The sequence below is a fragment of the Malus sylvestris genome, chromosome 6 (genome assembly GCF_916048215.2).
Source record: "Malus sylvestris chromosome 6, drMalSylv7.2, whole genome shotgun sequence".
Lineage (NCBI taxonomy): Eukaryota > Viridiplantae > Streptophyta > Magnoliopsida > Rosales > Rosaceae > Malus > Malus sylvestris.
The window spans coordinates 253,818-280,076 of NC_062265.1; the positions used below are offsets into that span (position 1 = coordinate 253,818).

Below are 26,259 nucleotides of genomic sequence, written 5' to 3' on the forward strand. Positions count from 1 at the left end.
GGTCCCTAATTGTGAGTGACATTTTTTTTATCAAATGCGCAAAATACAAGCTTAAACTCAACAATTGCATCCAAAAATTTATACAAATGTAAGAATTGCCAATTTTACACTAACAATATCGATACATGGCAATTTCTTCTACTCAAATTATAACACATGTATTTAGTTTTACCTAATTAATATACTCCAGAAATAAAATAATATCAATGTTGTCGTCTACTCATATTATAACAAGTAAAATGATAACACCTTATAGTGTTATGCCTAATACGCACAAAACTTTATCCTGAGAAATGTAATCGTGTAAACTTGCGGAAAACTAGGGTTAGCTTACTTGTAAGGATGATTAAGCTTCAGTTCTTAGTTTTTTCCCGTTTTGGATAAGGATCAAAACAATTGTGATCGATCTGTTGGGAGAGTCGGCAAGTACTAACAACTAGTGACTACTGTACATCAAGCGAAACATACTGGCTGCTGCCTGCAGGAATAAAGTTGTGATATATGGCTTAAAGTCTTAAAGATACAACGTATCAAGGAATATCGTGTTTTTCTTAATTAATTTGAATTTTCGTTTGTGTATTTCTTGGTGTAAAGGATAGATGGAAAGGGAGTACTATCAATGGCCCAATGGGAATCACTTGAAAAACACAAACTAATAATTGGGGCATCACTCCACCAAGAAATTGAAAAAACGAAGCATCCTTTTTTAATATTTGTCGTAAGATGCTCTACAAACCAACAAGCAAAATACATAAGAGATGGGACTAATTAAAGAAAGGTATTAAGGAGGGAGGCAGATTCTCGGCCTCCCACTTCTCGTGCCCTCCTGTTTGTGTAATCACGGTTAAGCCATTTTAACATTTTATATTACTATTATTTTTTGTCTTATTATCTCAATAAATAAAAAATATATAAAATGTTGACGTGGCTTAACCGTGACCACAAAAAATAGAAGGGCACGGGAGGGCACGAGAAGTGGGAGGGCAGAAAATCTGCCTTCATTAGGGAGATCACATTTATATACTATATTGTTCATTATATGATATAGCAAGTCAGTTAACGAGTTGATTTTATTGGATGTTTATTCTATACATCATTTGCTAAATCATATGATATACTAATGTGGTAAAAGAAATATAGTTTCGCTAGCATTACTGCTAATTAAAAGCAGATCAAGAAACAAAATTTTCCTTGATTTCCCTTTGTATCGAATAGAATATTACAACTCTACTTTTTTTGGGTCGATGGGGCTCATATTTCTAGTTGGTTGGGACAAGAAAGTCGAAGATCCCTGCAGAAAAGCTAACCACTTATCACATGCAATTGCCCGCGACTAAAGTTTATAAAGACCCACCTTCCTTGACTTTGGGGCGGCGGTATCTACTTTTTCGGTAGCAAAGTGCACAACTGTTTTTTGCCCTGTATCACTTTACTCATTTTTCTTTTCTTGGTGACCTTGAGACTTAAATAGTGCCATCTTTAACTACACAATTTTTTTAATTTTAATTATTTGATTAAGGTTACGTTAGTTTCATGTACAACATGTTTCATGTAGGGCAAATGGAGTGGCTCACAGGATTGCCCAACAGAGCCTTCGAAATCGGGGGCTCTTATTTTGGATGGATGAATGTCGTTGCTCATGGATTGAATTGTGTTCAAGACGAGCTCGTTATTGCAAATGTTATCTCTTGACTTTAAGTTTTGCCTTCTTTCCGACATCGGGTTTTTGTTTAAAAAGTACGCGGATCTCTTTTCTTTTCTCTAGGCTTTTTTCCCATATAGTTTTACTTAGATAAGATTTTTTTTCCGAGATCCTTTCTTATGCCACATGCTCTACTATGTACGCTTTGATTGATTTAGGAAAGAAATACCATTTTCTCTATATATAAAAAAAATCCATTAAAAATGTAATAAAATTAATTAATTAAACGATTTCTCGATTTTATGGCTTTTATGCCTAGGTGACTCTTGAACGAGAGCTAACAACTATAATTCACGTTGCAAGGTGAACCCCAAACAATGCCAGCCTTAATCATCAATCTTGGTCCTCGATCGTTAAATTACTTTATCAGTGTAAATAGATGTATATTGGAAAAAGATGACAATATACTTTATATGCATTATGCGTTTCTTTTATTTAGTAGCAAAATTCTTTCAATGTGTCTAAGGGCTATTTGGTATTGCTATGCTTTGAAAAAAAAAAGTGACTGTGAAATAAAACTGTAGAGTGTTTGGTAAACTTTTTTGTAAAAATGTTTTCGAAAAAAAAAGCAGTATTATAGTGTTTGGTAAACTTTTATATAAAACATGTGTGAAAAAAAACTGGTTTTTCAAAGCTGGGTTTTGCATCTTCTTGTTTTTTGTTTTTTTTTTTCACCCAAAACTGTGAAAAAAAAGCTAAAATTGAATGTTTACCAAATACAAAAAAGATCCTAACTTTTTTTCATACTAGCTTTTTTTTTAATCACCTCAATCCCAAACTGCACCTAAGTAGGTGGCATCTTCTTTCAACATGCTTCCCCAAAATAGTGTAAACTTTTTTAGCATAAATATTCTCCTTCTGTTTCGCAATTTGCACCACCAACTAACAAGCTAGCTAGCCAGAGACCGTTGGTCGACCAGCTGCAGAGGGGAGAGAAAAGAAACCAACCATGATGATAAGCAATAAACACCCGAGGAAGACAACTTTTTTCCTCAAGAGGTCAGAATCAACTCCCCCCCAATCCCAACCCACAAATTTAGATAATATTGTCCCTAGAAATAACAAGTCTCCTTTGGTCGAATTCCCCACATCTCAGCTGATATTTGGGGAAGAGAGACTTCATTTCGTTCATCCACAACACCCCCTGTCCCAAGTGATCCTGCCCGACCTCTTCACCTGCGCAGGCTGCAAGGAGTACGGCGCCGGCAAGAGGTTCATTTGTCAACTATGTGACTTTCAGCTGCATGATTTTTGTGCCTTAGCTCCTCCAGCTCTAAAGAACCATCCCTTCCACATCCAACACCAACTTGTTTTCTATTCTAAAGCAGGTAATTCATTCATAACCTACGTCACTCTCACAATTAATTGCCACGCATATACATACATACATATATATATATACATACATACATATATACATACATACATATATATATATATATATATATATATATATATATATATCAAATTTCTCTTGAAATCAAATCCAAACAAGTGGCTACTCGTACGTTATACGGATGCGAAAAGTGTTATCTTACCAAACTATAGATTTTGCTTAGCAACATATAGAAGACTCTGAATTGGTTACGGGTTAGATGCTTAGATTCTACTTAATACATACACATACTATTTCCTTTTATGCAATACCACACTGAAGAAAATTTTTATTTAGTTAAAGGAGGAATTGCACAATCCAAGTGCGATATTTGTCACAAGCCAAGCAAAGGTTATGCCTTCAGATGCAGCGCATGCAGCTTCCAGATGCATCCTTGCTGTGCGATGCTGTCATCAGAAATAAACCTCCAGACTCACCCACATACCCTAAGACTTTTATCAGCAGCTGATTCTTCTAGTAGGAGTTTTGTTTGTGGGGAGTGCAGGAGGAGGAGGTCGGGCAGGGTTTACCACTGCACGGTGTGCGATTACCATCTGCATGCAGTGTGCGCTAAGAACATGATAAATGGGTTGCAAGAGAACGGCCTCAAGGGACGTGAAAAGCCGAGTGTGTTGGGGACTGCTGCTCGCCTTGCGTCTCAAGTTGTCACTGAATTCATCGGCGGCCTCATTGAGGGGCTTGGGGAAGGTGTTGCTGAAGTCTTGGTTCAAGATATTGCCAGGTCAGGAAGACCAAATGCCCGCCGATCATCCAATTCTCCTGACTGATTAACAATATGTTCTTGGGCATATGCGTATATTCATGAAGCTCTCCACTTTAGACTGTATATTTATGAATTACCAAATGCATTTATGATATATGTACATTCATATGTATATGATTGATTAATTATTATATATATCACTTTAATATATAACGCTCCAAACCACATCAAACTTCAACTCTCCGAATCATTTAGTTTTCAAGTTGCACTTCATAGATCATCTTTACAAAATAGCCAAATAGGAAATATTTGAGGCATCTAATAAAGTTTAAAGAAATTGACGAATTTTAAGAAACATTGAAATTTCATCGTGACACTGACAATTAAATGGTAAATGGTTTTAAATTGAATTAAATTTTTTATATGGAGGAACAACTTGATGAGGGGCCGAAACTCGCTCTATTGTAGCAAAAACAGAATATGATACGGTATTTGACAATATAAAACTTATTTATTTCAATGTTTTTTCCAATCCTTTTTTGCCCTAGAATGTAAAGATCCTTAATCAAGTGATTTTCTACAATTGCTCCAAAATATGAATAATATTATTAGTGACACGTCATTTAGTTTAAAAATTAGTCTCCCAACATTATCCATCACATAAATAGGGTTTAGGGATGCACGTATATATATAACTAAGTTGTTATTTACTTGTTACAGGTGTGAAAACATAAACATTTTCTTCTCCCGCTCAAATTCATATACTAGTACACGTGATTGTATTGTAGAAATCAAAGGATAAAAAGGGGGAAGGAAATGTAGGTTGACACGTGGCTAGTGTCTGCTCCCCATTTATAATCCAAGTTTAGATATATCTCTCCGTAATTTAGATATAGTTAGCTTAAAGAATCCTACCCTTGGCTCAGTTGAACCCAATTGCAGCAAATTTGGATGCAAAATACGGAATATGGGTGAAGGCAACAAAGAAATGTTTATTGGGGTTTCACGGAATATGGAAAATCATGCACCAAGACAACAGTCCCATGTGAAATGCATAACCTCAAACCCTTGGAGCTCACATTTCCTCAGCCAGTGGCACACACCATCACCGCCGTCTAAATATTTTTATTTCTCAAATCTTCCAACTTAGGAGATCCCTTCCCATCGTGAATTTAGCCATTAGCACATGATTTAGAAACCATATAAATCCCATGTATAAGCTGAGCTCCAACACAAAAGAGACGACATCTTTACCGTTTGTTAAATAATATCTATCTCCGAAATTTACACCTGAAAAATAAAATTATATAAAATCTCGAAAGCAAAAAATACACCACCTGGGAGCTGCCTCTTTTATCTTAAGTAGACTCCAATCAAATTTTCTCATGGGCAGGCTTCTATCTCTCTATGCTAGATAGAAATCCGGAAGGGGAGACCCACATCCACATATATCATTAACATCTAATTTTGGTATAACTGCTTATTTTTTTCATCCACTTTCACTTCTTCCTTCTTTATGGGCCTCCGACACTTTTCCTTCATCCTACTTTCCATGAATACTTTTCCAATCTGCCCATCGCCATGAATCATCGATTCATCCATTCATCTTATCCAACATTATACATGGGTGGGGGTCTCAAGGGTGGAAGAGTTTCTACGTTTAAAGAGGAGAAAGACAGAAAATTCACCTATTTCGCAACGCAAATGAGCAAAAGGAAGAGCATAACCCAAGACCATACACATCTCGGGTCAGTTGGAGATAAACATGCAGTATCTGAATCATCAAATACCTGAGCCTGATTCAGAATCACTTCCTTATGAGGTCCGCCATCACCCCCCTAGGCTTCCTCTTGAATGCCGCTAAAGCAAAAATCTTCCCTTTTCCAGAATTGCATCATCCCAATCAAGCTAATCTGGAAAGTGCACGTCGACCCACAGTTTGTTCCTATTTCTTAATCACTACTTATCCTATAAAGATTAAATTGTGCCGTAACCCAAATTCTCCCACTTGAAAGGAGCAACTAAGCCAATATCCGGTAAGCCTCTCAAGAACAAGCAGACACATACACAAACAGCAGCTATGGCAAGCATAGAATGAATGAAGGGACGCTGAAGCAAGCCTTGAGCACCGGGAACCCTCCTAGTGTACTTTGTAGCTGCAATTGCACACTTGGTACATGATCTACTACCTTGTCTGAATTGGGTACTTGTCCTGTGCTCCAGCTCCATACTCATCTGATGTTGATCTCTCTCATTTCCAATTGTGACAGTAATCTGACTATTTCTTCTGTCAGCAAGCTTTCGAGCCACCAAGTTGTTATAAGAGTAATTATTCCTCATCAAAGCATAAGCATACGGAGACTCCCCATTAGCATCCAAAAGAGACTTCCAGCAGTTCAATCCAATCTAGAGGGAAAGTGTGAAACAAAAGGTTAAAAAAAAAAAATATGTCAAAGGTCAAAAAAAAATCTGTCAGCATATTTGTAAGACTGGTAATAAGTTTTATAGCATCCATTAAAAAAGCACACCAAAATCTATAAATTGGAATAAGCACAATGTCCAAACTCCAAACAATTTTATAGACGAGTCACGAGCATGCCAAAAAATATTTTTACCTCCAGCGGGTCATTTGTCAAAGCATCAATTATGTCATCTGTACTTGACATACAAGCAGCCAAATGAAGAGGGGTCATGCCACCAGGTCCAGCAAGATTAGGTGGAAAAATATAACGCTTGTCACTGTCACGGTTGGCTGTAGAATAATTAATGAGCAAGTCAACCATCTTCCTGCACCTCCTTTTTACTGCCCGGTTCAGAAGCTGCATGTCTGACAGCATAACCAATCCTCCCGACAGCGCATCACTGTCGAAATTTCTTTCAAATAGTATGTCTAGAAGTGTTTTAACCAAAGCACAACAGTCTTTCTCGACAGTGAATGTGAGTAAAAATTTGAAACGGCTGAGTGTATAATGAGGCTCTTGAAGCATGGAACATATCCTTTTTCTTTGGAAAAGCCATCCAAGCTCATTCAAAAAGTGTAGGACTTCATCCCTTGATGTCGGCCGCCCATAATCATGACTTCCAGCTACTGATATTACATCACATACTTTTGCCTCAGCATCAAACACTGACTCAAGGACTTTCAATTCTCTGCAGATTGTAGCATCAGCTATTATCACTGGAAAACTGTTGCCCTTAAAACCATTTTCCACCTGTTCATATTGGCAAACATCAATACAACACAAACTTTTCTACATCAATTTCCAATACAAACCAATTGTTCCTTAGAGTTTTACCTCTATAAAACAGCGACCAAGAACACCAGGAGATGCATCATGAATTTGGAAACTACCCAAGTTTATCTCATCATACATCGTTCCACGACATGCTGAACCAGTAGCTTCCTTTGACGTGTAACCACCCATATACGTGCAATGAATCCTGCATGACCGGAAACTTCAGAAACAGAGACAAGGAATTCACAGAAGAACACAAAAGCAAATTGTACTAACCTGGTGCCAAGATTATTCAAATTTCTACCCCTTAACAGAAGAGAGGTTTCTTGCCCACCCACGACAGCCAAAGGGGACACAGAGATCAACTCTGGAGAACTACATGATCTCCAAGCTTTGCATGTACGAATTTTTCCTGAAAAATTATGTCACGAAAACAAAATTCAAGAGAAAATTACAAGGCAATATGCCAATGACACACAAGTCATACTTAGAAGCAGCTGAAGAAAAACTTGTTGAAGAAGGGTTATTATCGCATAAGAGCTACTAGAAATAAGTAGAAATCACACTTCAAGAGCTCCAAAAACGTAACAGTTGAAATGATATGGAATTAAAGAATACCACAATACGAGGATAAGTTAATGATGACCAAAAGAATTCTTTCAGCCTAATAAATTGAGAATGAAACGCAAAAAAGTAAAAGAAACTTTCAGAAATTATCTGCTGATATCCTTTTCCAAAACACAAGTGGAAGCACAGTGGTAAAAAAAATTTGAAAATATAAAGTGGAAGCACACTGGTAAATTAACACAGTAGGATGCTTTTTAAAACAAAAAACACAAACACCTTATTGAAAATCAATCACAGAGAATATCAGTAACCAAAAGCCACCACTACTGATCAGTACTTACCATCTTTGTGTGATGCTAATTGCCTGCCTGTATTAACTAAAAACCTCCCACTTCTCCAAAAATCAGAATCTGAACTCTGAACCAAAGAACTGACACGCTGAACCAGGTTTTCTTCAAGCTGAAAAAAATACACACATCTTACAAGTAGTCAGCAAAAGTACAATGAAAAGATTGCTGATCAGCACTAAAAAAATTCACTCACTTGCTCCCAGGAAGCAGATGGCATTGATACATAAACTGATAGAACGACACAACCAGGCCTTATGTAGCTCTCCATTTCAGATGGACTGCTGGAAAGCCAATTGTATATCTAGAAGAACAGAGCAATAAACATTGTAAGAATCCCCCTCCCCCCAAATAAAGCTGTACAAACTACAATGTTGTCTTGACAATTCATACAAAAGGGAGCGATTAAAACAAGAACCATAAACTCCTAACCTGTGTCCGCAATGTCCCTGGTAAATGACTTGGATCTTTATCAAAGAGCTTAAATAATATCCTTCCAGTGCGATCCTGTCAGAGAACAAAACAATCAATTCAATCCCACAATCAACATAGACTAATAACATCCAACAGATGAGTACAGACGTGAAATAATCAAAGTACAGAATAAAGCAATAGGTCGGAAGTCAACAATACCTGCACATCAGAATTTAAACTAGAAGGTGAATGGTCCGAACCAGAAGAAGTATAGCCAGGTTGGTTAGGAAAGTTTTGAATGGAGCTCGCTTCAGCTCCCTTATTTGACCCTCTAAAAAGATCAAAAGGCATGTTACTGCCACAAGTCCAGCTAGTGTCGGGGTTTGCACTGCCCTCTTTGCTTACCAACAACTTCTCGGACTTAACAGTCTCTGCCAAACTCTTCAGTGGAAACAGTGTTTGCACAACAGGAGGGGAAGATGAAGGAGACCTATCTTCAGTGGGATTACTACTGTCAGAAGAGAAATACTTTCTAGAAGAAGCCAGTTTTGGCGGGCTGTCATTCTCAGGTGAGGAGCTAAATAGCTGTAAGGGTAAATTAACTCGAGCTTCTTGAACTTGGCAATCTGAATCTTCCATGGGAGACTGGTAACTAGTGCTACTTCTCTCTCCCCCGGCTGAATGAATCTCTTGTGGAGGTATCTTGTGCAAATTGGGTTCAGCTGCCTGGTCAGAGCAGGTCAACTTAGTTTTCTCACTGTCACTGCTCTGGCTGCACTTTTGAGATAACTTTGCGTGAGCTTCAGGAGCAGATGTTGCTAGAGTAGCAGATAGTACAGTAAGCAAATCCATGGTTGATGCAGATGCTCTTCCATTCAATTTGTTTTGAAGATCTAAAGAAAGCAGTTCAGAAGCTTTCCTAGTCAAACTTCCAAGATTAGGCAACTTGGCAGCAAGTTCTGCTGGCAAAGGTAACGAATTTATCTTACTAAGAACCCGAAGGAGCTGCTCTCTGTCCAACACTGATGAGCCATTGATATTTCTGACATCATTTTTCCCTACAAATTTTAATGCAGAAATTTAGCACCTGATCACAGGAAATACAAGATCATGAACTCAAGAATAATCTTGTTACCTTGAGGACGAGCTATAGCAGCTAGCAAGTTGATGATATCACTATTTCCAATGATTTTGTTATCCCCATCTCCTGGGAGAGTGAGCCGTGAAGTAACATCCTCTGGTTGGGTTTTTCTTCTTCTCCGGTTATGCCCCGCAAGTCTCCGTCTACAACTCCTCTTCCCCTCATCAAACTCTGAAAGGGGGTGAAACCTGCAACAACAAACAATGATTTTGATATGACTTCAGAGCTAGGAAAATCACTAAAAAGGGAGGGAAATGAAGATGAGAAACCAAAAAACTAATAATTCGTTAAACAAAATGACCTGCTGCACTGCTGGCAGAATCTCTGCATCTGCTTGGCAACAAGGGCTCTGGTGGATTTACTGTGAACCTCACAGACTTTATGTCGGCGATGGTAGTCCTTGGCATTTGACAGATCTTCCTTACAGTTATCAACTTGGCACATAGGGTAGTTGCCATTCCCATTCCCTGGAGATCCAGACCGGACCCTTTTATTGGGCCTGGGCACAGGCTCCTCCACAGAGGTGAAGCCACCGGCGAGATTCAGCTGAAGGCTCTCGTCGTCTTCGTCTTCTGCCGTGTCCTTCACAGGCCCAGAAGCTTCCTCTTTGTTCCTCTGCTCTGTTGTGGAAGTAGAACCCAGATGCATCATCCTGGAGTCCAGCGGCTTGGCAACAAATCTGACAGTGTCCCAGTCCCAAACGCGAGGATTCCAGTCGTTGCCGGGGTTTGCGAAGCGCGGCTGCTGCGAGTGGGGGTGTTGATAATTGGGGCCCTGGTAAGGGAGATCGCGCTTCCTCCCCATGACCGGCGAATCACAAAACCGGCCCGAAAGCGTCCGGTGAATGTAAATTGGAGCAGCAACTTGGCCGCCGGCGTTTTCCATCATAGATTCAAGACAAACCAAAACACACACAAAATCTACGCAAGCACCAAAATTGGATAAAGTCAATTATTTACTGCTTTACAACAAATCGATCAAAACTCAAAAAATAAAAAATAAAAAGATGCAAAAAGCATGAACCTTATTCAAAAGAACAAATCATTTCAAGTCATGTAAGCAAGTTTCACACAAAGCTTGAGTAGTGCGCAAATAATCGTTTTCGAGTTTTTTTTTTTTTTTTAATTTTGTGACAATGGTTTCAGTTGAAAAAGAAATAGGTGTGCGGGTCGGCGAATAAAAAGCGAAAAGATTGCTCGATACACAGCCGGAAACAAAATTTAGTAAAAGAATTGCGTACCTTCACAGAAATCTAGAATCCATCCACATCCACATCCGTTTTACCCAAAAGTCTTCACTTTGTCCGGGGATTAATCCAACCGAAACCAAGCCGGAGTAAACTCCGACGTCCGATCTGAATACTTGAGACTCCGGTAGTCGATGGTCAGAGACAAATCTCACATGTCATCGAATTGACTTACATCAACAGCGAAGAAGGTCTTCTCCCGTAAATCCCAGTTGAAATGAAACGACAGACTGATTCTGCGTCTTCGTCGGCGTCGGCGGCCGCTTCCAATAACAAAACCGAATCTAAAACCAAACCGTTATCAGCAGTTCTGAAACAACGTTTGCAGATCCAACTGATGAAAGCAAACCCTCTCTTCTCTTTCTCTCTCTTAACTTTTCTTTTACTTTTCCTCTCTCTAGACTCCAAGTCGTCCTCACCAGCTTAGGCTTGTAACATCTTTTTTCTTTCTTTCTTTCTGTGAATGGCAACTATCGTAAATTCGAGTGAGATTGGGGTGGTATTGGAGGCGGCTCAAAGCAGCAAACGAAGAATCCAAGACCTTTCCTTGCTTGCTTCCACCTAGACAACACCACTATATTATATTATTATATTATAATATATGTACAAAATAAATTACAATTAGTAAAATAAATGTACTAATGTACCATCACACTGTTGTAGTACTATTTTATCACTTTTTTATAAATTCTGATTTTTTCTCAATAAATTTAATATAATTTTTTCACCAGCAGATGAGGATTGAAGATGATGCTATTTTACCAAACTGCCCTTGAAATTGGGTTTTGCAATTTGCCATTTGGGGGACGTACGGGTAGAGGCATGTGTGAACATCAGATTATAATAATTAGGATTAATATGAACACCTGACAACGTTTGCATTTTTTGGAAGGAAAAAAAGGACAAGGATTACATTTTCTTAATTTAATTCGCCTTTCCCCGCATACGACTTTTAGGGTGCGTTTGGTACGCAGACGGGACGGGACGGAACGAAGGTGTAATTTTTGAAAAAGAAATGGGGTATATTTGTCTTAAAATGGTAAAACATTGTGTTCCACATACGTAGAACAAACCCGTTCCAGGGGGGAGGTGGAACGCAAAAACACCCAAAATCTGTCCCGTGGAACAGCCCGTTCCACCCATTTTTGGCGTACCAAACGCGGGACGGAACGCCTCTTCCCGTTCCGTCCCGTCCCGTCCCGCGTACCAAACGCACCCTTAATCCTCGTTCCTATTGTCACCTATTTGATTAATTACTCATTTCATTTAGGGTGCGTTTGGTACGTGGGACGGGACGGGACAGAACGGGACGAGGCGTTCCGTTCCGCGTTTGGTGCACCAAAAATGGGTGGAACGGGCTGTTCCACGGGACAGATTTTGGGTGTTTTTGCGTTCCACCTCCCCCCTGGAACGGGTTTGTTCCACGTCTGTGGAACACAATGTTTTACCATTTTAAAACAAATATACCCCATGTCTTTTTCAAAAATTACACCTTCGTTCCGTTCCGTCCCGTACCAAACGCACCCTTAATTCTACATTTTCAACAATAACAGAGTTAAAAATAGACGCTCCATGTACTTTTCAATATAATTCACATGCTAAAAACATTATCTACTTACTTTTTAACATAAAAAATATCTTAATATACCTCCTTTATTGACCGGAACTATGTACCATACACCCACACAAAATTTGCTAGCCTTCACGTTTCAACCGAGGCCACGTAAATTTTCAACGAAACCCGGCCCCTACTTAATCTCTTCCTGCTTTCGGTAAGCATCTGCCCAATTTGTCATATTTTCGGTAGGTTGTTATGGAAATGGTGCAGTATTTGCTGAAAATGCATAAACTTTGAGCATCCACCTACCAAAATTGAAATGAAGAATCTTGGTCTTGTTAAAGTATTTTCTGTAAATTGAAGTTTACAAATCACTGCAAGATACTTTGTTATCTCAACCAACACATGTGATGAATTTGTTAATTGAGAGGCTGACACTTTGATTGACATGAATCACAAACTATGCGACTGGGAGTATCGAACACTGATTAAGAGGGACTAGTATGAACGTCTTGTACCACTAGGCCAACTATTGCATATGTTGAGAGTTGTTAGCCAATTTAATCCATGCTCCTAGTATTGTACATAGAATAGAATGACGCGGAGACATCTCAAATGCTTGTTAATTTCAAAACACAGCCACATTCGTGTTCAAGAATATACATGTACATACACAACTTGAGTTGGGTACGAAACCTCTATGTTATATTTTGGGGACGATTCCTTAAAAGTGAAAAGACTCTACCCTATCACGATCAAGTATGTAGGCTCATGTGAGTGACATAATTACTTATTAAATCAAAATTCACACGAAAGATGGGACACCCAAATTAAAACCAAATCAAATTGAGTATTGATGAGTCGTTATTATACTATATATTTTACCATTATTTTAATATTAATTTATTAGTTATTTTGGTAAAACTTTGATACTTTGAATTATATTTCTAATATAGAATATTCGACTTCCTCTAGAGCAAAAAATGATCAAACAGATGAATTTTAGAATAATTCTAATTGGAAAACTATGTCAAAATTTCAGATTTTTCTATCAAGTATTAATGGCTGTGACAAATTGAGAACGGCAATTATGGCACCGTCACCGTAGCTGCTAATGTGCTAGCCAGTTGGGCAGTATCCTATCCTACGCATTCTTTGTACTGGAATTTAGTTGTTGAATGGTCCAAAGATTCTGTAGCCGGCCCTTTGCACAGTGACGCGTGGCAGGAAACCAGCTGTATCCTCCTCTACTCATCTATGTACTATGCATCTGGTCCGGTCTGCTTGGGTTGGGGACCCGTCCGTTCCAACCACATCCCTAATTATTTTTCGTTTTTCTTTCTATAACTTTACATTCATACGTCGAGAGAGGGAAACAGCTGTTTTCCTTTTCTATAACCTGAGCCTCCTCGTCACATGGTGACTCTATTCATTCAACACATAAAGTGTACAAATGCAACTCAGCAAGCACCAACTTGACAAGTTAAGTTACATATATATTGTCATTGTGGTATCCCATGCCACTAATACAACAATCACGCCTAAAATATTCTCTCATGTAATCAAGAATTAGTTTTAGTAGAATCCATTACCATCGAGCCGATGTTTACATAATAAATTTGATGATATGAGAAAAATATTTCATGATGTAAAGAGAAACTTACAAATGTTATGTTATTCGCACTTGATGCCCCAGGGATGCCACGATTGCGGTGACGTAAGCTCTCAGGTGGTTGAGAATCTCTCGCCATGTAAAGGGACTTGCACTGTTATGTCAAAGAAAAGAAAACTTGTATTCTATTGAATCACTTCCCTTTTGTTTTAAACTGGACTCGAAAAGAGTCGAGCTAATAAACTGAATCGAGTACGCAAAACACCAGACCCACGTTAACATCATTTTCACGTAACCAGTACACATTACACAATTCAAATTAAATGCAATTCGTGGTCGGGCAGCTCAAAGGGAGGGACAGAAACTTACTAAAAAAAATTTGATCTTTATTAACATAACTCACCACAAGCAAAGCAAGCAACAAGCAACATACATGATGGTAGAAAAGCATCAGAAAAAGCAGCAGCAGCAGCAGCTGCATCTTTGGTTCTTTTTTTTTTTTCCCCCTCTTTTGTTCTTCACGCTTATATTAATAATAATAATAATTAAAGAAACCAATCTATAACTGGTGTGAAAGAAAACTGCAAACTAAAAGGAAAATAATAAATCACCATACGCGCACAAAAGAATTGCCTATATATATAATATATATGTATATAATAATATTATTATTATGGGAATGCCCTTGCAAACTCTGTTAATTTACCTAGTTTAATAACTGCATGTATTCAGAAAAACTTTTCCAGCGTAGCTTTAAAATAGGAGCTGCCTCCATTGCCCAGCAAAAACAAGGCAAAGATGAGCACAATTGCCGCTACAGCCCACATCCAAGGCTGCATCCTTCTCTTACTGCGGTTGCGAAGAGGCAGAGGCATGGATTTTACCTTGGTTTGCTTTGTCAACTGCGATGATTTCTGAGACCTCTTTGTTACTGTCACCGGTTTCTCTCTAGTTTCAGGCTCCTTAGGAATTTCAGTTGGTGCCTCTGAGCTTGGTTCTGAAGCACATTCTACTTCACTAATATCATTTGTAGCCTTTGTTGTAGTCGCCATCTTTCTTTCCTTCTTCCTATTCCTCTTCTCCCTTTCCTGCACAAGATACAAGCCATCGCACGATCGATGCACAGAAGAAAAGAATATTGCATCACATGGGAACTCTCTATATCTAGAATGCTACTAGACTTTCGTGGAATTGTAAAGTTAAGGGTGATGAAATTTTACCTTCTCTTTCTCCTCCGCTTCCTTCTGTGCTCTTATGGCAGCTCTGGCTTGGGCCTTCTCCGCTGTTTTTTTTTTCCTCTCCTGTGCTTCCTTAGCTTTGGCCTTCTCCTCCAGTCTACGCTGCTCTCTCAACCTAGCTTCTGCTTCTTCCTTTCTCAATTCTTCTGTCTTTCTGGCCAACTCTTCTTCCTCCTTTGTTAATTTAGGGACTTCTACCTTTTCCTCTTCAAAATTGTCTCTTTCAGAAGCAGTTTCTGGGATAATTTCTGAGGAAGCGGATTTCACAGGCTTCTTCATTTTAGCTATCTCATTTTTCTGTTGAACAACCTTCATTGAAGATATGTCATCTGGTTGTTCAGCCTCCTCAGGGGCAACTTGCTTTGGTTGTTCAGGAGTGGAAACCACTGTTGCCAAATTATTCTTGGTTGCTCTTACGATATCAGGTATTACAGGGGGCTCCTCATCAGGACCAAGAGAGCGCCCATCTGAGGTTCTCAACCTCCTTAATGTACTCCTGTTGTTACATCTCAAGTATTCTTTCCGGAAATCATCATTATTATTCCAGAGTTCCATAACTGTTTCCACCTAATTAATTGAATTTCAGCCAATTCACACATAAGCTATTGTTCCAGATTCTTCAACAAAAAAAGGTAGGGGGAAACACGCAACAACAACAACAACAACAGGGCTTCATAAGCTAACCTGATTGATACACAAACGTTGTAATTGTTCCCTATCTCCGCTCAGTGCCAGATTATTAGCAGCCTTCGCATCATCCTTGTACCTCCAAAAGTATTTGTTCTGCAGGAATAAGAGGGTTAATATCTCTTTTCTAAATTTGCAACAACATATCACAAGATAAAAGCATGTATAACAAAACGAAAAGCATAAACCTTCTAAGTATTTGATTTATCAATGGGAGAGCAATAAACCTTCAAAATGTTTGATTTATCAATGGGAGAAACATGTTATGAGCAAACTTAAACGTAAGAAGGCTGAAAACTTTAAGTCAATGTTAGGCGAAACCTTAAACATACATCTTTTTAATGGTGACATAATTAGCATCAGAAATGCTCAATAGCGTATTTGTATGTGCATGTGTACACTGCAAAGAGAGGATAATCCTAACAGTAATAACGTTTTTCATCGACAGAATGCAAATACCTTTTCATATTGTTTTTTCCTCAAACCCTGTAAATGTGCATATGCTTCTTGACGAATGTCATCTGCAGCTCTAAACTGATAAAGTATTTCGTTCAGCATATTATTTTCTTCATTAAATTTCTTCTTAGCAACTTGAGTGACTGCCTCTGCTTTGAGAAGATTTTCTCTGAGTAGATCCATTTCCTTCCTCAGAACCTGTAATAATGGAAGATCGTATAAATACCTTAATAGCTCACTAATGCTACGAGATAATAACAAGAGGTTGTCTAACTCTGACAGTATTAAACACTCACTAATCTCGATTCTGGGCAAAAGAAAAGTATACTACAACTTGAGTGTGATTTAGGTGTTTATATTTGAAATAGATCTCAGCATAAGACTTCCATATGAACTGTATAACATAGCACGTCTTCCATAGGACCCAGACCGGTTAACTAATAAATAGAAAATGACAAGTACAATTGAAAAATACTACCTTTGAGCTCTGTTCAACATGGTCTTTCTGGTCTAAAGCTTCTTGAACTTCATCCTGCTTACCCAGGCTAGAAGAGAGCTGTTCACGAAGTTGCTTCAGTTGCTTAATTTCTCGAATAAATTGCTTTTCTTCCTTCAAAGGCAAGGTCTCATGCTCCATACTGTGTTCCATATTGCGTATCTACTCATGAAACAAATTTGAAGGACGCAGACATTCATGAATATACAAACATATTCAAATAGTGACATAAATATATGGTAGTAATTCATAGTACTGAGGAAAGACAAGTGATAACTTACTTTATAATCCAAATCCTCAATAGAGATTGCATTCTTCACTTTGTTAATCATTAATTGAACAGAATCCATTTCCTTGCGCTTGGCCTTAAACAGGTCTCGTGCAGCTCTCTCTTCAGATCTGGCAGCTTCAAATTTATCGAAATACTCCTTACAAGTAGCCTAGCCATAAAAGAACCCCAACAGTTAATGTGGCAAGATATAAAATACTACAAACAAAATATAGTCGAAGCCATTTGCAAAAGATTTCTTACCCTTTTCATTTGGATTTTGGAACGAATAGCATCCCGGCTTTTAGTTTTTTCTTCAACATGTAACTGAGCCTGTTTAATCTCTTCTTTTAAATTTTCATCATCATATCTTGGAATCCTTATCAAGAAGTAGAACGGCCTTTTTTCTACCTCAGCACCCTTATTCTGCCCTTCCACAGCATCAGCAGTGGAAACTTCCCCAGAAGAAGCTGAGGGTTCAGATCCAAGAATTCCGCCAGTGCGCTCCACTTCTTGATGTGTTGAATTAACATCACTTTCAATTTTAACATCATCCAGGTTGCTAGTTAGCGGCCTTCCATTCTCCACAAAAGTGCCATTCTCAACAAAAGAGTCATTCAGAATTGTGGATTCAGATGTGTTGACTTCATCATCGGGGATAGCTCTGCTTGTCAGAGCAGATGTACTCTGAACTTCAGACGCTAGCTTTTCATCAATATCTGGCTTAGCAGGATAGCTAGCTTCATTTGCATTGTTGTCAGAAACAGATAAAGGAGGGCTGGCAACACATTCAACCTCCAAATTTGACAAACCAGCATCTACATCAACAGAATCATGGCTGGTCTTGGGATCTGATATTGCACCATCTGCTGTGAAACTTGACAGAGTATCATCTTCATTGGGAACACTCTCCAATTCTATTTCTGATTTTGAATTGTGTTCTGATATCGTGTCATTAGGTGTGAAACTTGACAGGGTTTCATCTAGAATGAGCACACTTTCAGATTCAACTTCTGATTTTGAAATGGGTTCTTCTGATATTGCATCATTTGGTGGGAAATTTGACAAAGTATCATCTGCAACGAGCAGACACTCAGATTCAACTTCTGAGTTTGATTTGGTTTCTTCCGATATTGCACCATTCGGTGGGAAACTTGAGGTATCATCCACAACTGGCTGACTCTCAGATTCAACTTCTGCTTTTGAAATGGGTTCTTCTGATATTGCATCATTGGTTGGGAGACTTGGCAGATTATCATCTACAACGAGCACACTTTCAGATTCAACTTCAGATTTTGAATTTGGTTCTTCTGATACTGCATCATTTGGTGGGAAACTTGGTGGAGTATCATCCACAAGGGGCGCACTTTCATATTCAACTCCTGCTTTTGAATTGGATTCTTCTGACATTTCATCATTGGGTGGGAAACTTGGCAGAGTATCATCTACAACAGGTGCACTTTCTGATTCAACTTCTGATTTTGAAGTGGGTTCCTCTGATCTTGCATCATTTGGTGGGAAACTTGACAGAGTATCATCGACAACTAGGGCTCTCTCAGATTCAACTTCTGATTTTGGATGGGGTTCTTTTGATATAGTATCATTAGGTGGGAAACTTGACAGAGTATCATCTACAACGGGCCCAATCTCCAATTCAATTTCTGATTTTGAATTGGGTTCTGATATTGCATCATTAGGTGGGGAACTTGACTGTGTATCATCTATAACGGGTCCCCTCTCAGCTTCAATTTCTGAGTCTGAATGCACAAGGGGGCAAGGATTGGGGACTTCACTACTCTTCTCAGTTAACTTTACAGCATCAAGCTCTGGACTCACGTCATCAACAGCGCAAGTTGAAACATCTTCCGTAGGTGGAGAAACCCCATTCTCAGCCTTTTGATCTCCTATTATATCATTATCAGCAACAGTTGAAAAGCTTTCACCATTTTCAACAGCTACTTTCTCCAAACTATCAGCATTTTCACACGATCCATTATTCTCTTCAGGTGCATCAACCGAGTCATTTGTAACTAGAGGCACATGAGCATTCGGCAAGCCATCTCCACTACTTTGATCAGAGGCACAGCCGTTGACAACTTGAGTAGCTGGCTTCGTCGCATCCTGGAGATAGTCATCTTCAAAAATTACTGTGGCAGACGAGGCGTGGCCATCTTCAGAAGATCCATTCTGTTCATGAGCATGACAAGCAGGCAAGCCGTCTGCAGTAGCTTCCTTGGACACGGGATCACCCACAACTTGGTCATCCAACGACAGGGTTGGGGTTGGCATTGAATCATGCCCCCTCTCTTGGCCTAGATCCCTCGAAGCATCTTTCACGGGCACCTCGTCGGCTACTTCTGGATCCTTATCAGTCTCTGCTCCGTCAGAGACCACCACCTCCCCGTCATTGAGATGTGGGGCTTGTGCGGCAGCCTTGTTGAGGAAATGAGATTGGGAATTGTCCTTTTGAGCCTCCGAGTGAAGAATAACACTGCCATTGTTCTGAACAACGCTACTGTTTGGATCAGACTCGACAGGGTCTTGGGAAACAATGGCATCACTCCCGGTCACAAAGACATAAGAGCCGTCAGTGTCGGTGTCGTCCTTAGAAAAACCGTTGTCGCTCTGATTCCCATTCCCATTCCCATTCCCATTCCCAACATTGACATTGACAACCTCGCCTTTGGACACCTCTGATTCACAGGCATCAAGGTGCACATCCACGCCGGCCGTCATTGCAATCCGAAACAAAATCCAACAACTACAGCAATACCGATCTAATTCATAGACGAAGTTGGAAAAATTAAAAGTTAAAAGCGAGTGAATTCAGTGTTTGGAGTGAATTAACATTAGAAAAGGAAAGTTAAAGCAGTGCGAGATCTAACGTTAGGAGATGAGAAATTGGACTTACCGGTGCAGATCGAACAAGCGGGTGTGAACGCAGCAGTCAAACGGAGCAGAGGAGAACAGATCGAGAGGTAGATCAGCCAACCGACATCAAATGCAGGGGATTATGCAATGTATAAGGGCGTGTTTGTGTATAAGGGCGTGTTTGTGTACAAGTAAAATAAATCTACAGCCTATATATATAGGTAGAGACGAGATAGAGAGAGAGAGAGAGAGGAAGGAAGCGGCAGAGCACAGCTGGCGAAAGGAAGAAGAGGAGAGAGTTTGTTTTCTGTTACAACTTGTAGTAGAGGTACAGGAGACTCGACTCTCTCTCTCTCGACCAATACATTCTTCACTAATACAAATATTAATATAATTCTTTTTCCCTACGCGCTTCTTTGTCTTTGTATCCGATTTAGACTTTTTCTTAATTATTATTTATAATTAATTTAAAGAGAAATATCTCCATCTCGTTTTCCCCTTTTTCTTCACATACTTCTGTGTATATCACTGTCTGCTTTCTATGTTGATGTTGATTCAATTAATTTCTCCATTCATATATCAGCAAATTTCATTACAAACATCTAAAAATAAAATTAATCACTTTGTTTTTATAAATATAATTAGGTTGGGCTATTGAAAAAATAAAGAAATTACAACTATTTTTTTGGTTAATAAAAAATTATTATGTGTTTCATAATCTTTTGGTAGAGGTAACTCTTAAATTTAAGATATATATATATCTTTATGTTGTACGCATAATTTACTGAACAATTATGGAGGCCAGAGAGAGAGGGAAGGTGCGGCATAGAGAGAAAATGAGATAGATGTGTAATTGTGGGTGTGTTCTATTCAACCTCATTGTGCCTTTATTTATAGTAGTAGGGAAGGTTAATTCCTTACCCTTTAGTATTACAACATTTAATAGGTAATCTACTCCTAATAGGAATATAAGAGATAGTTCATGATATACTAGGATTTACACAATCACATTCCTAATCTAATAGGACTGCAATTGTCACGTCTTGATCCCAGGTGAGAGGTCCCCAGGCTACTAATAATGGACGAGTGATATGGCACCACTCGTAAGCTTCACCTGTCAACATATACGCTGCAAGATCAACCTGCTCTTCGGATGAGCAACGTAATACAGTGAAAATTCTGGCGATCTGATTGATCCAAGACTCCGTCGCCTACGGATCAGTACTACCATCGAAAGAAGGTGGCTTATGGGTACGGAACTCCCCGTACAAAGACTTCTCCCTACCAGGAGTTGCACGAACGTGTGCCTGCATCAACTGTGTTAAATCTTCGATGGCCCGAAAAGCTCCATCGGGTCCATCATAATCATGGCTAGCCTCCTGACCAAAACCAAGAGTGCCCTCGTCGGGAACATCATCCCCAAACTGCTGAGTAGTACCGTGTGGGGTCGTCATAATGTCTGATACAAGAAGAATTCAACATAAGCATATAATCAACATTTGAGAGACGAATTCACGAACCTAGTCAAGGTTCACTACCCAACCTTCCCAAGGCTTCCTCACTCTAAGGTTAAGGTATGAAACCCTGAATCTAAGCTCTGATACTACAAAAATTGTCACGTCCCGATCCCAACATACGTCGAAAATCAACACATGACAAAGAAAATAATGTTCGTTGAATACGGTATAAGATACGGAATGAAATACTTTAACTGATAACCCAAAATAATGTGAAAGTGGCTAAGTTCTCCACAAAATATTTACAAATATGTACATCCCAAAAAGAAGCATAATCTTTGCTTTACTAAGAACAAGTATGAGGTGCTCAAAAGAAAGTCCCAAAAGATAAAGTACAAAAGTGAAACAAGGGTAACCTAACGCTCCAAGTCTCTGATAACTGCACTGCTACCCCCACCTACAAACTTCTCGGAGTTTACTCAAACCTGTCACCTATACGATCAGTGCCTACACCATCAGAATAGTGCACCAGGCAAACAACAACCTAGATAAGTTGCGAAGCTTAGGAGAGTGACAATAATATCAAGTATGTGATAATAATGCTAATGCCAACCATCAAACACAGTTTACATATCTTGAATATAAATAATTCATAAGAAATCAATACCAACTTTTGCAAACCCCGAATGAGTCACCCAGACATCCAACGGTTCGTCTGAAACCAATCACAACATCTCACAACCATCTTCTCATACAACACAATGAAAAGTAGAGTTAGAGCGACACAGTTTGGCCGAAGCCTACACCTTTGAAGTCATCACAATTCAAATTCCATAAATCCCAAGGTAAGTACAATCTCGGACCACCACTCAACGGAATCGTGAAATAGAAGGGATTCCAGACCATCTCTCAACGAAATCCAAGTGGATACAATTCCGGACCCTCACTCAACGGAATCGCTAAATACAATACGTAACAATAGCTAAATGAAACCCAATACAGATACGATTCCAGAACATCACTCAACAGAATCGTGGAATAGAAGGAATTCCGGACCATCACTCAACGGAATCGCAGAAGACCAACAATCAGAATGTACGACGACTCAAAGAAATGAGACAAGCACATGCTACTTAATTTACAAAAACTCAACAAAGGGAGATTAGGCACAATTACTAAATTTAGAACCAATCACTGAAGCGGAAGGTGAAACAATATCAAAGCAACAAATCCCTATCATAATGGTTAACGGTCATTACTAGTCCTCACATTAATCTCAACATGCCAATCATACAAATCAAACCACATTTCCAATATACATGCCACACCCTATTTCATAAACATAAATTGATGTCGAAGTATTGGAATAACAATTTAATAGAACATATTCATAAAACCAATTCATATCCATACAGGATCATAATTATGACAACCTGGTAATTATCAATATCATATATATTAAAGTCACTCACCTGGAGTTCGTGCTAATGTACCCTAGCACGATGGTCAAGGCATAACGAAGCACAAGTCCACGTTTAGATTTCCTTCGATAATTCACATAATCAAAAATTTTCATATGTCTCCCACAACAACATTTAATGAGGAGTCGAACCGTCGTTCTAATGTAGGGTCCATGATCTTACGTCATTTGCTTCGTAAAATCCAATCACTAGATTTTTACTTATAAGTCCCTAAGGTCCTTAAACAATATCTACAATAGCATATTAAAATCTTGTCTCAATTCAATGATAAGATTGTCAATTGTTAGAATAATCAAGTGGCAAACCTTATCGATAAAATATACAATCAACAGCATTTTCATAAATCGAATGTCACATATTGGAAAATTCGACTTTTTCCAAAAATTCTCAAATTTTACAAGAATGAAGATTTCAACAAGTAAAGTAAACTTTATACCTGTGGCCGAGTCCAATTTGGCCAGGAAGGCCTTCAAATTGGCTCGCACCCAACGAAACCCTAAGGTGGGTGTTCTTCAATTCGGCTTCCTTGGTGTTTCAATGCCCCAACCACCAATTGGGTCTTATTCTTGGGTCCAAGGGAAGTTGATTAAGGGTGATGGTGAATGGTGATACTCTCCGGAATGACAATTCGTCGTCGAGAACCCTCGGGTTCTCCTATGGAGTTCTACGTGAAATAGACCTTAAAAACCCTTAATTTTTTGTAGAGAGGGAATGAGGAAGGTAGTTGAGCAAATTGCAGGTGAAGAAGATAGGAAAAATCAGAAGAGAAATGGTAGGAATTGGCCTAAAATTGGCCGGTTCGAAAATAAAAAGGGTTGATGGTGTACACAAGTTCACCAAATGGGAAAAGAAAATGTCAACCTCCCTTCTTCCTATTGGTCCTTTCTCATCCTTTAAAAAAATCTGATGTGTCCCATTTTTAGGCTGCTAACTAATCTTTTTCCACCACCTAAAATGCCCAATTCCACTTATAGTAACTGGTCCATTAATCGAAAAAAAAGTTTGGGCTTTTTACCCATAAGTGGAAATTAAAATAATTCCCACAATCTATATTTTCACCACTTCAAATGTCTGTAACTATACCATTATAATTCAAACTCGCAAACGGCTTTCGCCTATGCGTTCGTGGGTTCAAGATTTATTTAAAAACACTAGTTGTAACTTCAAAATGTCAACGAAAGATAAAGATTGATTATGAAACTTCCAACTTGATAACTAATCAATTACTAAACTTATAATTAGTGTAATTAAAATTAACTAATAAAAATAACGCAATCGCGAAATACGAATTTAAATTACGAAATACGTAATAAATGGTGAAATTCCAAGGATGGAATTTCACAACAACACTCCCCCTTGAGTGTGTAAATACTCAAGTAAATGACACATCAGATCTTCAGTGATGAAGTCGTCGGCACAATGAGTGAATGTGAGTCTCAAATCAACAGAAGAATACATAAAAAGTAAAACTCACAAAACATCGCTGCGGTAAAACCCAAGGTGGGAGAAAAAACCCATAGACTAAAGAGAAAAGTAAGAAGTTGCATTAAGTCAAAATTATACGTCTTTTGGACGTAAGTAGAATAGCTCACAAAGGTATGATCAACCCAGGATGGGTACCTCGTTAAACCTAGTTAGGTAGCAAAAACCTAGTGGGAAAAATACTCATAATCGTAGGGAAAAAGAATACATTAAGATCAAGTGAGAATACTTCTGGATACTCCCCCTGAGTTTGACATAACTTCCAAATGAGAACTACAAGCATTGCTTATGAATAGTTAGGCATACTAATTCCTTAGACAAGTTTCTGGAAGGTTGACTTCGGCAGTGACGTCGTGTAGAGATCGGCAAGGTTGTCTGGGATCGACTTGCATGACTTCAATCTCCTGATGCTTTGCTGATGTAGATGTGGACGCAATATGTCTTGGTGTTGACTTCGTTGATGTATCATGGCTTGGTCGGGTTGATACATGTGGCATAATCTTCATGGATCGTCGTTGGCACTCAACGATGGATGAAAACACAACAAGTACTTCGAATATGCTCAACAATAACTCCTAACCATGTCTCACTTGTGGCATAATGAAGTAAGGTGAGTCTTGGAACGATTCGAAGATTTCGCAACTAAGGTCATATCATGGACCTCCAAGATATTGCGATATTCCTAACGGTAAAGACATAACCATTTGGGGATTTTTCCTTATGTGGGTTTAATAAGTAACCTGAGTTAGCATAACAAACAAGGAAAACATCATTTCGAGGATCAGGGGGGTTGGATCCGTTAAGATGTGTTGGGATTTACCCGTGTAGTAACTTCAGGGTACGTCTTTAATACCAATTCAGTGGTTACGTGTAGGCGCGATGCTGCATCTTTACAAAGATCAACAGTGAATGAGATGTCATGTCTAAATACAATGAGCTAAGTACAACGAAGCACAAAGTTGAACTTAGATATGGAATTTCGGATTCTATAACATCTTCAAGGGTCTCATTTGCATATAACGTATGGACGATCATAGGTATACTCAAGGGTAACACATTCAGGGTGTAGTTCGACTGGTAGACCAAAATATCGTCAGAACAATGATTCAACTTCAGGTCAACGCATAAACGAGTTTTCCTAACATCCTTCATCTCAAATTCCATCTTCAGGTGCGAGGCAGTTTTCTCAAGCTCTTCCGGAGTCTTAGTGAGATTCGTGTCAATGACATAAACTGTAACTCAGGCAATTTGGAATAAGACTTCATAGTTTAACATGCAATGGCATAATTCATCCCTGACTGATCAAATAATCACTTGGACAGGTATACCACATTCGTCGGATTTTTCAATCCATAAGTGAACGCCTCAAAACTAGTTAAGAGGGTGTTCCGTGGTTTTGGAACTATTTGAAACAGTCCATGTAATTCTTCGAGAACTTACATGTAAATCTTCGTATCTATATCCCCATGGAGAAAACACTAACCACATTTCATAATGCTGCTATCAATCACATGACGTTTGAGAGAAACCTTGCGTCATAAGGCGTAAATCATATTGCACTATTTCATTCATCTCATAACGCTTCCTTTCCCACTTGTAACACAACAGGGTTACCTTGGGCTGTGTAGGAATGACAGGTCCAATACATACATTGGTAAGGAATTTGACCTGGATTGTAACTTTAGTTGTCCAATCAGTTTTACGCTGTCACTTAATCAACGGAACACGGTTCGATATCGTCGATTTTCATTTATGTCAGTACCATATAAGTGAAAACATCATCAATGATAATCTCATTTCAATTCCATTTAGGTCATCCAAACTAGTATACTGGACCAAGAACTTTAAGTCTCGGGAGAAATCCGAATTAATCTCATGAGATGGAAATGATTTGAGACAGC

General features: G+C 38.8%; 3 protein-coding genes and 1 long non-coding RNA gene across 7 annotated transcripts; 1 reads left to right on the forward strand and 3 right to left on the reverse strand.

Annotated features, from left to right (window-relative positions):
- Positions 1–2,548: 2,548 nt before the first annotated feature.
- LOC126626350 (uncharacterized) lies at positions 2,549–4,014 on the forward strand. Of its 2 annotated transcripts, none has more exons than XM_050295658.1 (2): positions 2,549–3,030; positions 3,381–4,014. In XM_050295658.1, exons 1-2 carry the CDS (start codon positions 2,652–2,654, stop codon positions 3,863–3,865), a joined length of 864 nt encoding a protein of 287 aa, XP_050151615.1. In that variant the 5' UTR covers positions 2,549–2,651; the 3' UTR covers positions 3,866–4,014. The 2 variants fall into 2 exon arrangements, with proteins under 2 accessions (XP_050151615.1, XP_050151614.1); XM_050295657.1 differs by having other exon boundaries at positions 2,556–3,030; positions 3,375–4,014.
- Positions 4,015–4,991: 977 nt separating this feature from the next.
- Positions 4,992–14,148, reverse strand: LOC126626352 (squamosa promoter-binding-like protein 14). The gene is made up of 13 exons (XM_050295660.1): positions 13,975–14,148; positions 12,401–12,615; positions 10,747–11,313; positions 9,808–10,426; positions 9,501–9,694; positions 8,585–9,423; positions 8,384–8,458; positions 8,148–8,255; positions 7,946–8,063; positions 7,314–7,449; positions 7,098–7,242; positions 6,417–7,013; positions 4,992–6,207 (listed from the first exon to the last, which is right to left on the reverse strand). The coding sequence occupies exons 4-13, from the start codon at positions 10,392–10,394 to the stop codon at positions 5,779–5,781; spliced, it is 3,228 nt and encodes a 1,075-aa protein (XP_050151617.1). The 5' UTR covers positions 10,395–10,426; positions 10,747–11,313; positions 12,401–12,615; positions 13,975–14,148; the 3' UTR covers positions 4,992–5,778.
- Positions 14,149–14,287: 139 nt separating this feature from the next.
- Positions 14,288–20,285, reverse strand: LOC126626351 (uncharacterized). Its single transcript, XM_050295659.1, has 8 exons — positions 19,979–20,285; positions 17,332–19,844; positions 17,081–17,239; positions 16,782–16,961; positions 16,307–16,501; positions 15,845–15,943; positions 15,143–15,727; positions 14,288–15,010 (listed from the first exon to the last, which is right to left on the reverse strand). The coding sequence occupies exons 2-8, from the start codon at positions 19,801–19,803 to the stop codon at positions 14,651–14,653; spliced, it is 4,050 nt and encodes a 1,349-aa protein (XP_050151616.1). The 5' UTR covers positions 19,804–19,844; positions 19,979–20,285; the 3' UTR covers positions 14,288–14,650.
- A 508-nt stretch (positions 20,286–20,793) lies between these two features.
- On the reverse strand, positions 20,794–23,676 carry LOC126626353 (uncharacterized). Of its 3 annotated transcripts, XR_007624663.1 has the most exons (4): positions 23,313–23,676; positions 22,067–23,106; positions 21,812–21,902; positions 20,794–21,397 (listed from the first exon to the last, which is right to left on the reverse strand). It is a non-coding gene; the product is annotated as an uncharacterized LOC126626353 (long non-coding RNA). The 3 variants fall into 3 exon arrangements; XR_007624664.1 differs by lacking the exon at positions 23,313–23,676 and having other exon boundaries at positions 22,868–23,304; XR_007624662.1 differs by lacking the exon at positions 23,313–23,676 and having other exon boundaries at positions 22,067–23,304.
- Positions 23,677–26,259: the final 2,583 nt, after the last annotated feature.

What these genes read in the sequence shown, in the direction of transcription:
- LOC126626352 (XM_050295660.1), bottom strand. Translation starts at nt 10,394, where the DNA reads ATGATGGAAAACGCCGGCGGCCAAGTTGCTGCTCCAATTTACATTCAC. An exon ending in TGCTATAGCTCGTCCTCAAG is followed by an intron (nt 9,424 to 9,500) that starts GTAACAAGATTA and finishes TAAAATTTGTAG; the next exon opens with GGAAAAATGATGTCAGAAAT. An exon ending in GTTTAAATTCTGATGTGCAG is followed by an intron (nt 8,459 to 8,584) that starts GTATTGTTGACT and finishes GTTCTCTGACAG; the next exon opens with GATCGCACTGGAAGGATATT.
- LOC126626351 (XM_050295659.1), bottom strand. Translation starts at nt 19,803, where the DNA reads ATGACGGCCGGCGTGGATGTGCACCTTGATGCCTGTGAATCAGAGGTG. An exon ending in GGAAAAAACAATATGAAAAG is followed by an intron (nt 15,944 to 16,306) that starts GTATTTGCATTC and finishes TTATTCCTGCAG; the next exon opens with AACAAATACTTTTGGAGGTA. An exon ending in AACGTTTGTGTATCAATCAG is followed by an intron (nt 15,728 to 15,844) that starts GTTAGCTTATGA and finishes TCAATTAATTAG; the next exon opens with GTGGAAACAGTTATGGAACT.
- LOC126626350 (XM_050295657.1), top strand. Translation starts at nt 2,652, where the DNA reads ATGATGATAAGCAATAAACACCCGAGGAAGACAACTTTTTTCCTCAAG. An exon ending in TGTTTTCTATTCTAAAGCAG is followed by an intron (nt 3,031 to 3,374) that starts GTAATTCATTCA and finishes ATTTTTATTTAG; the next exon opens with TTAAAGGAGGAATTGCACAA.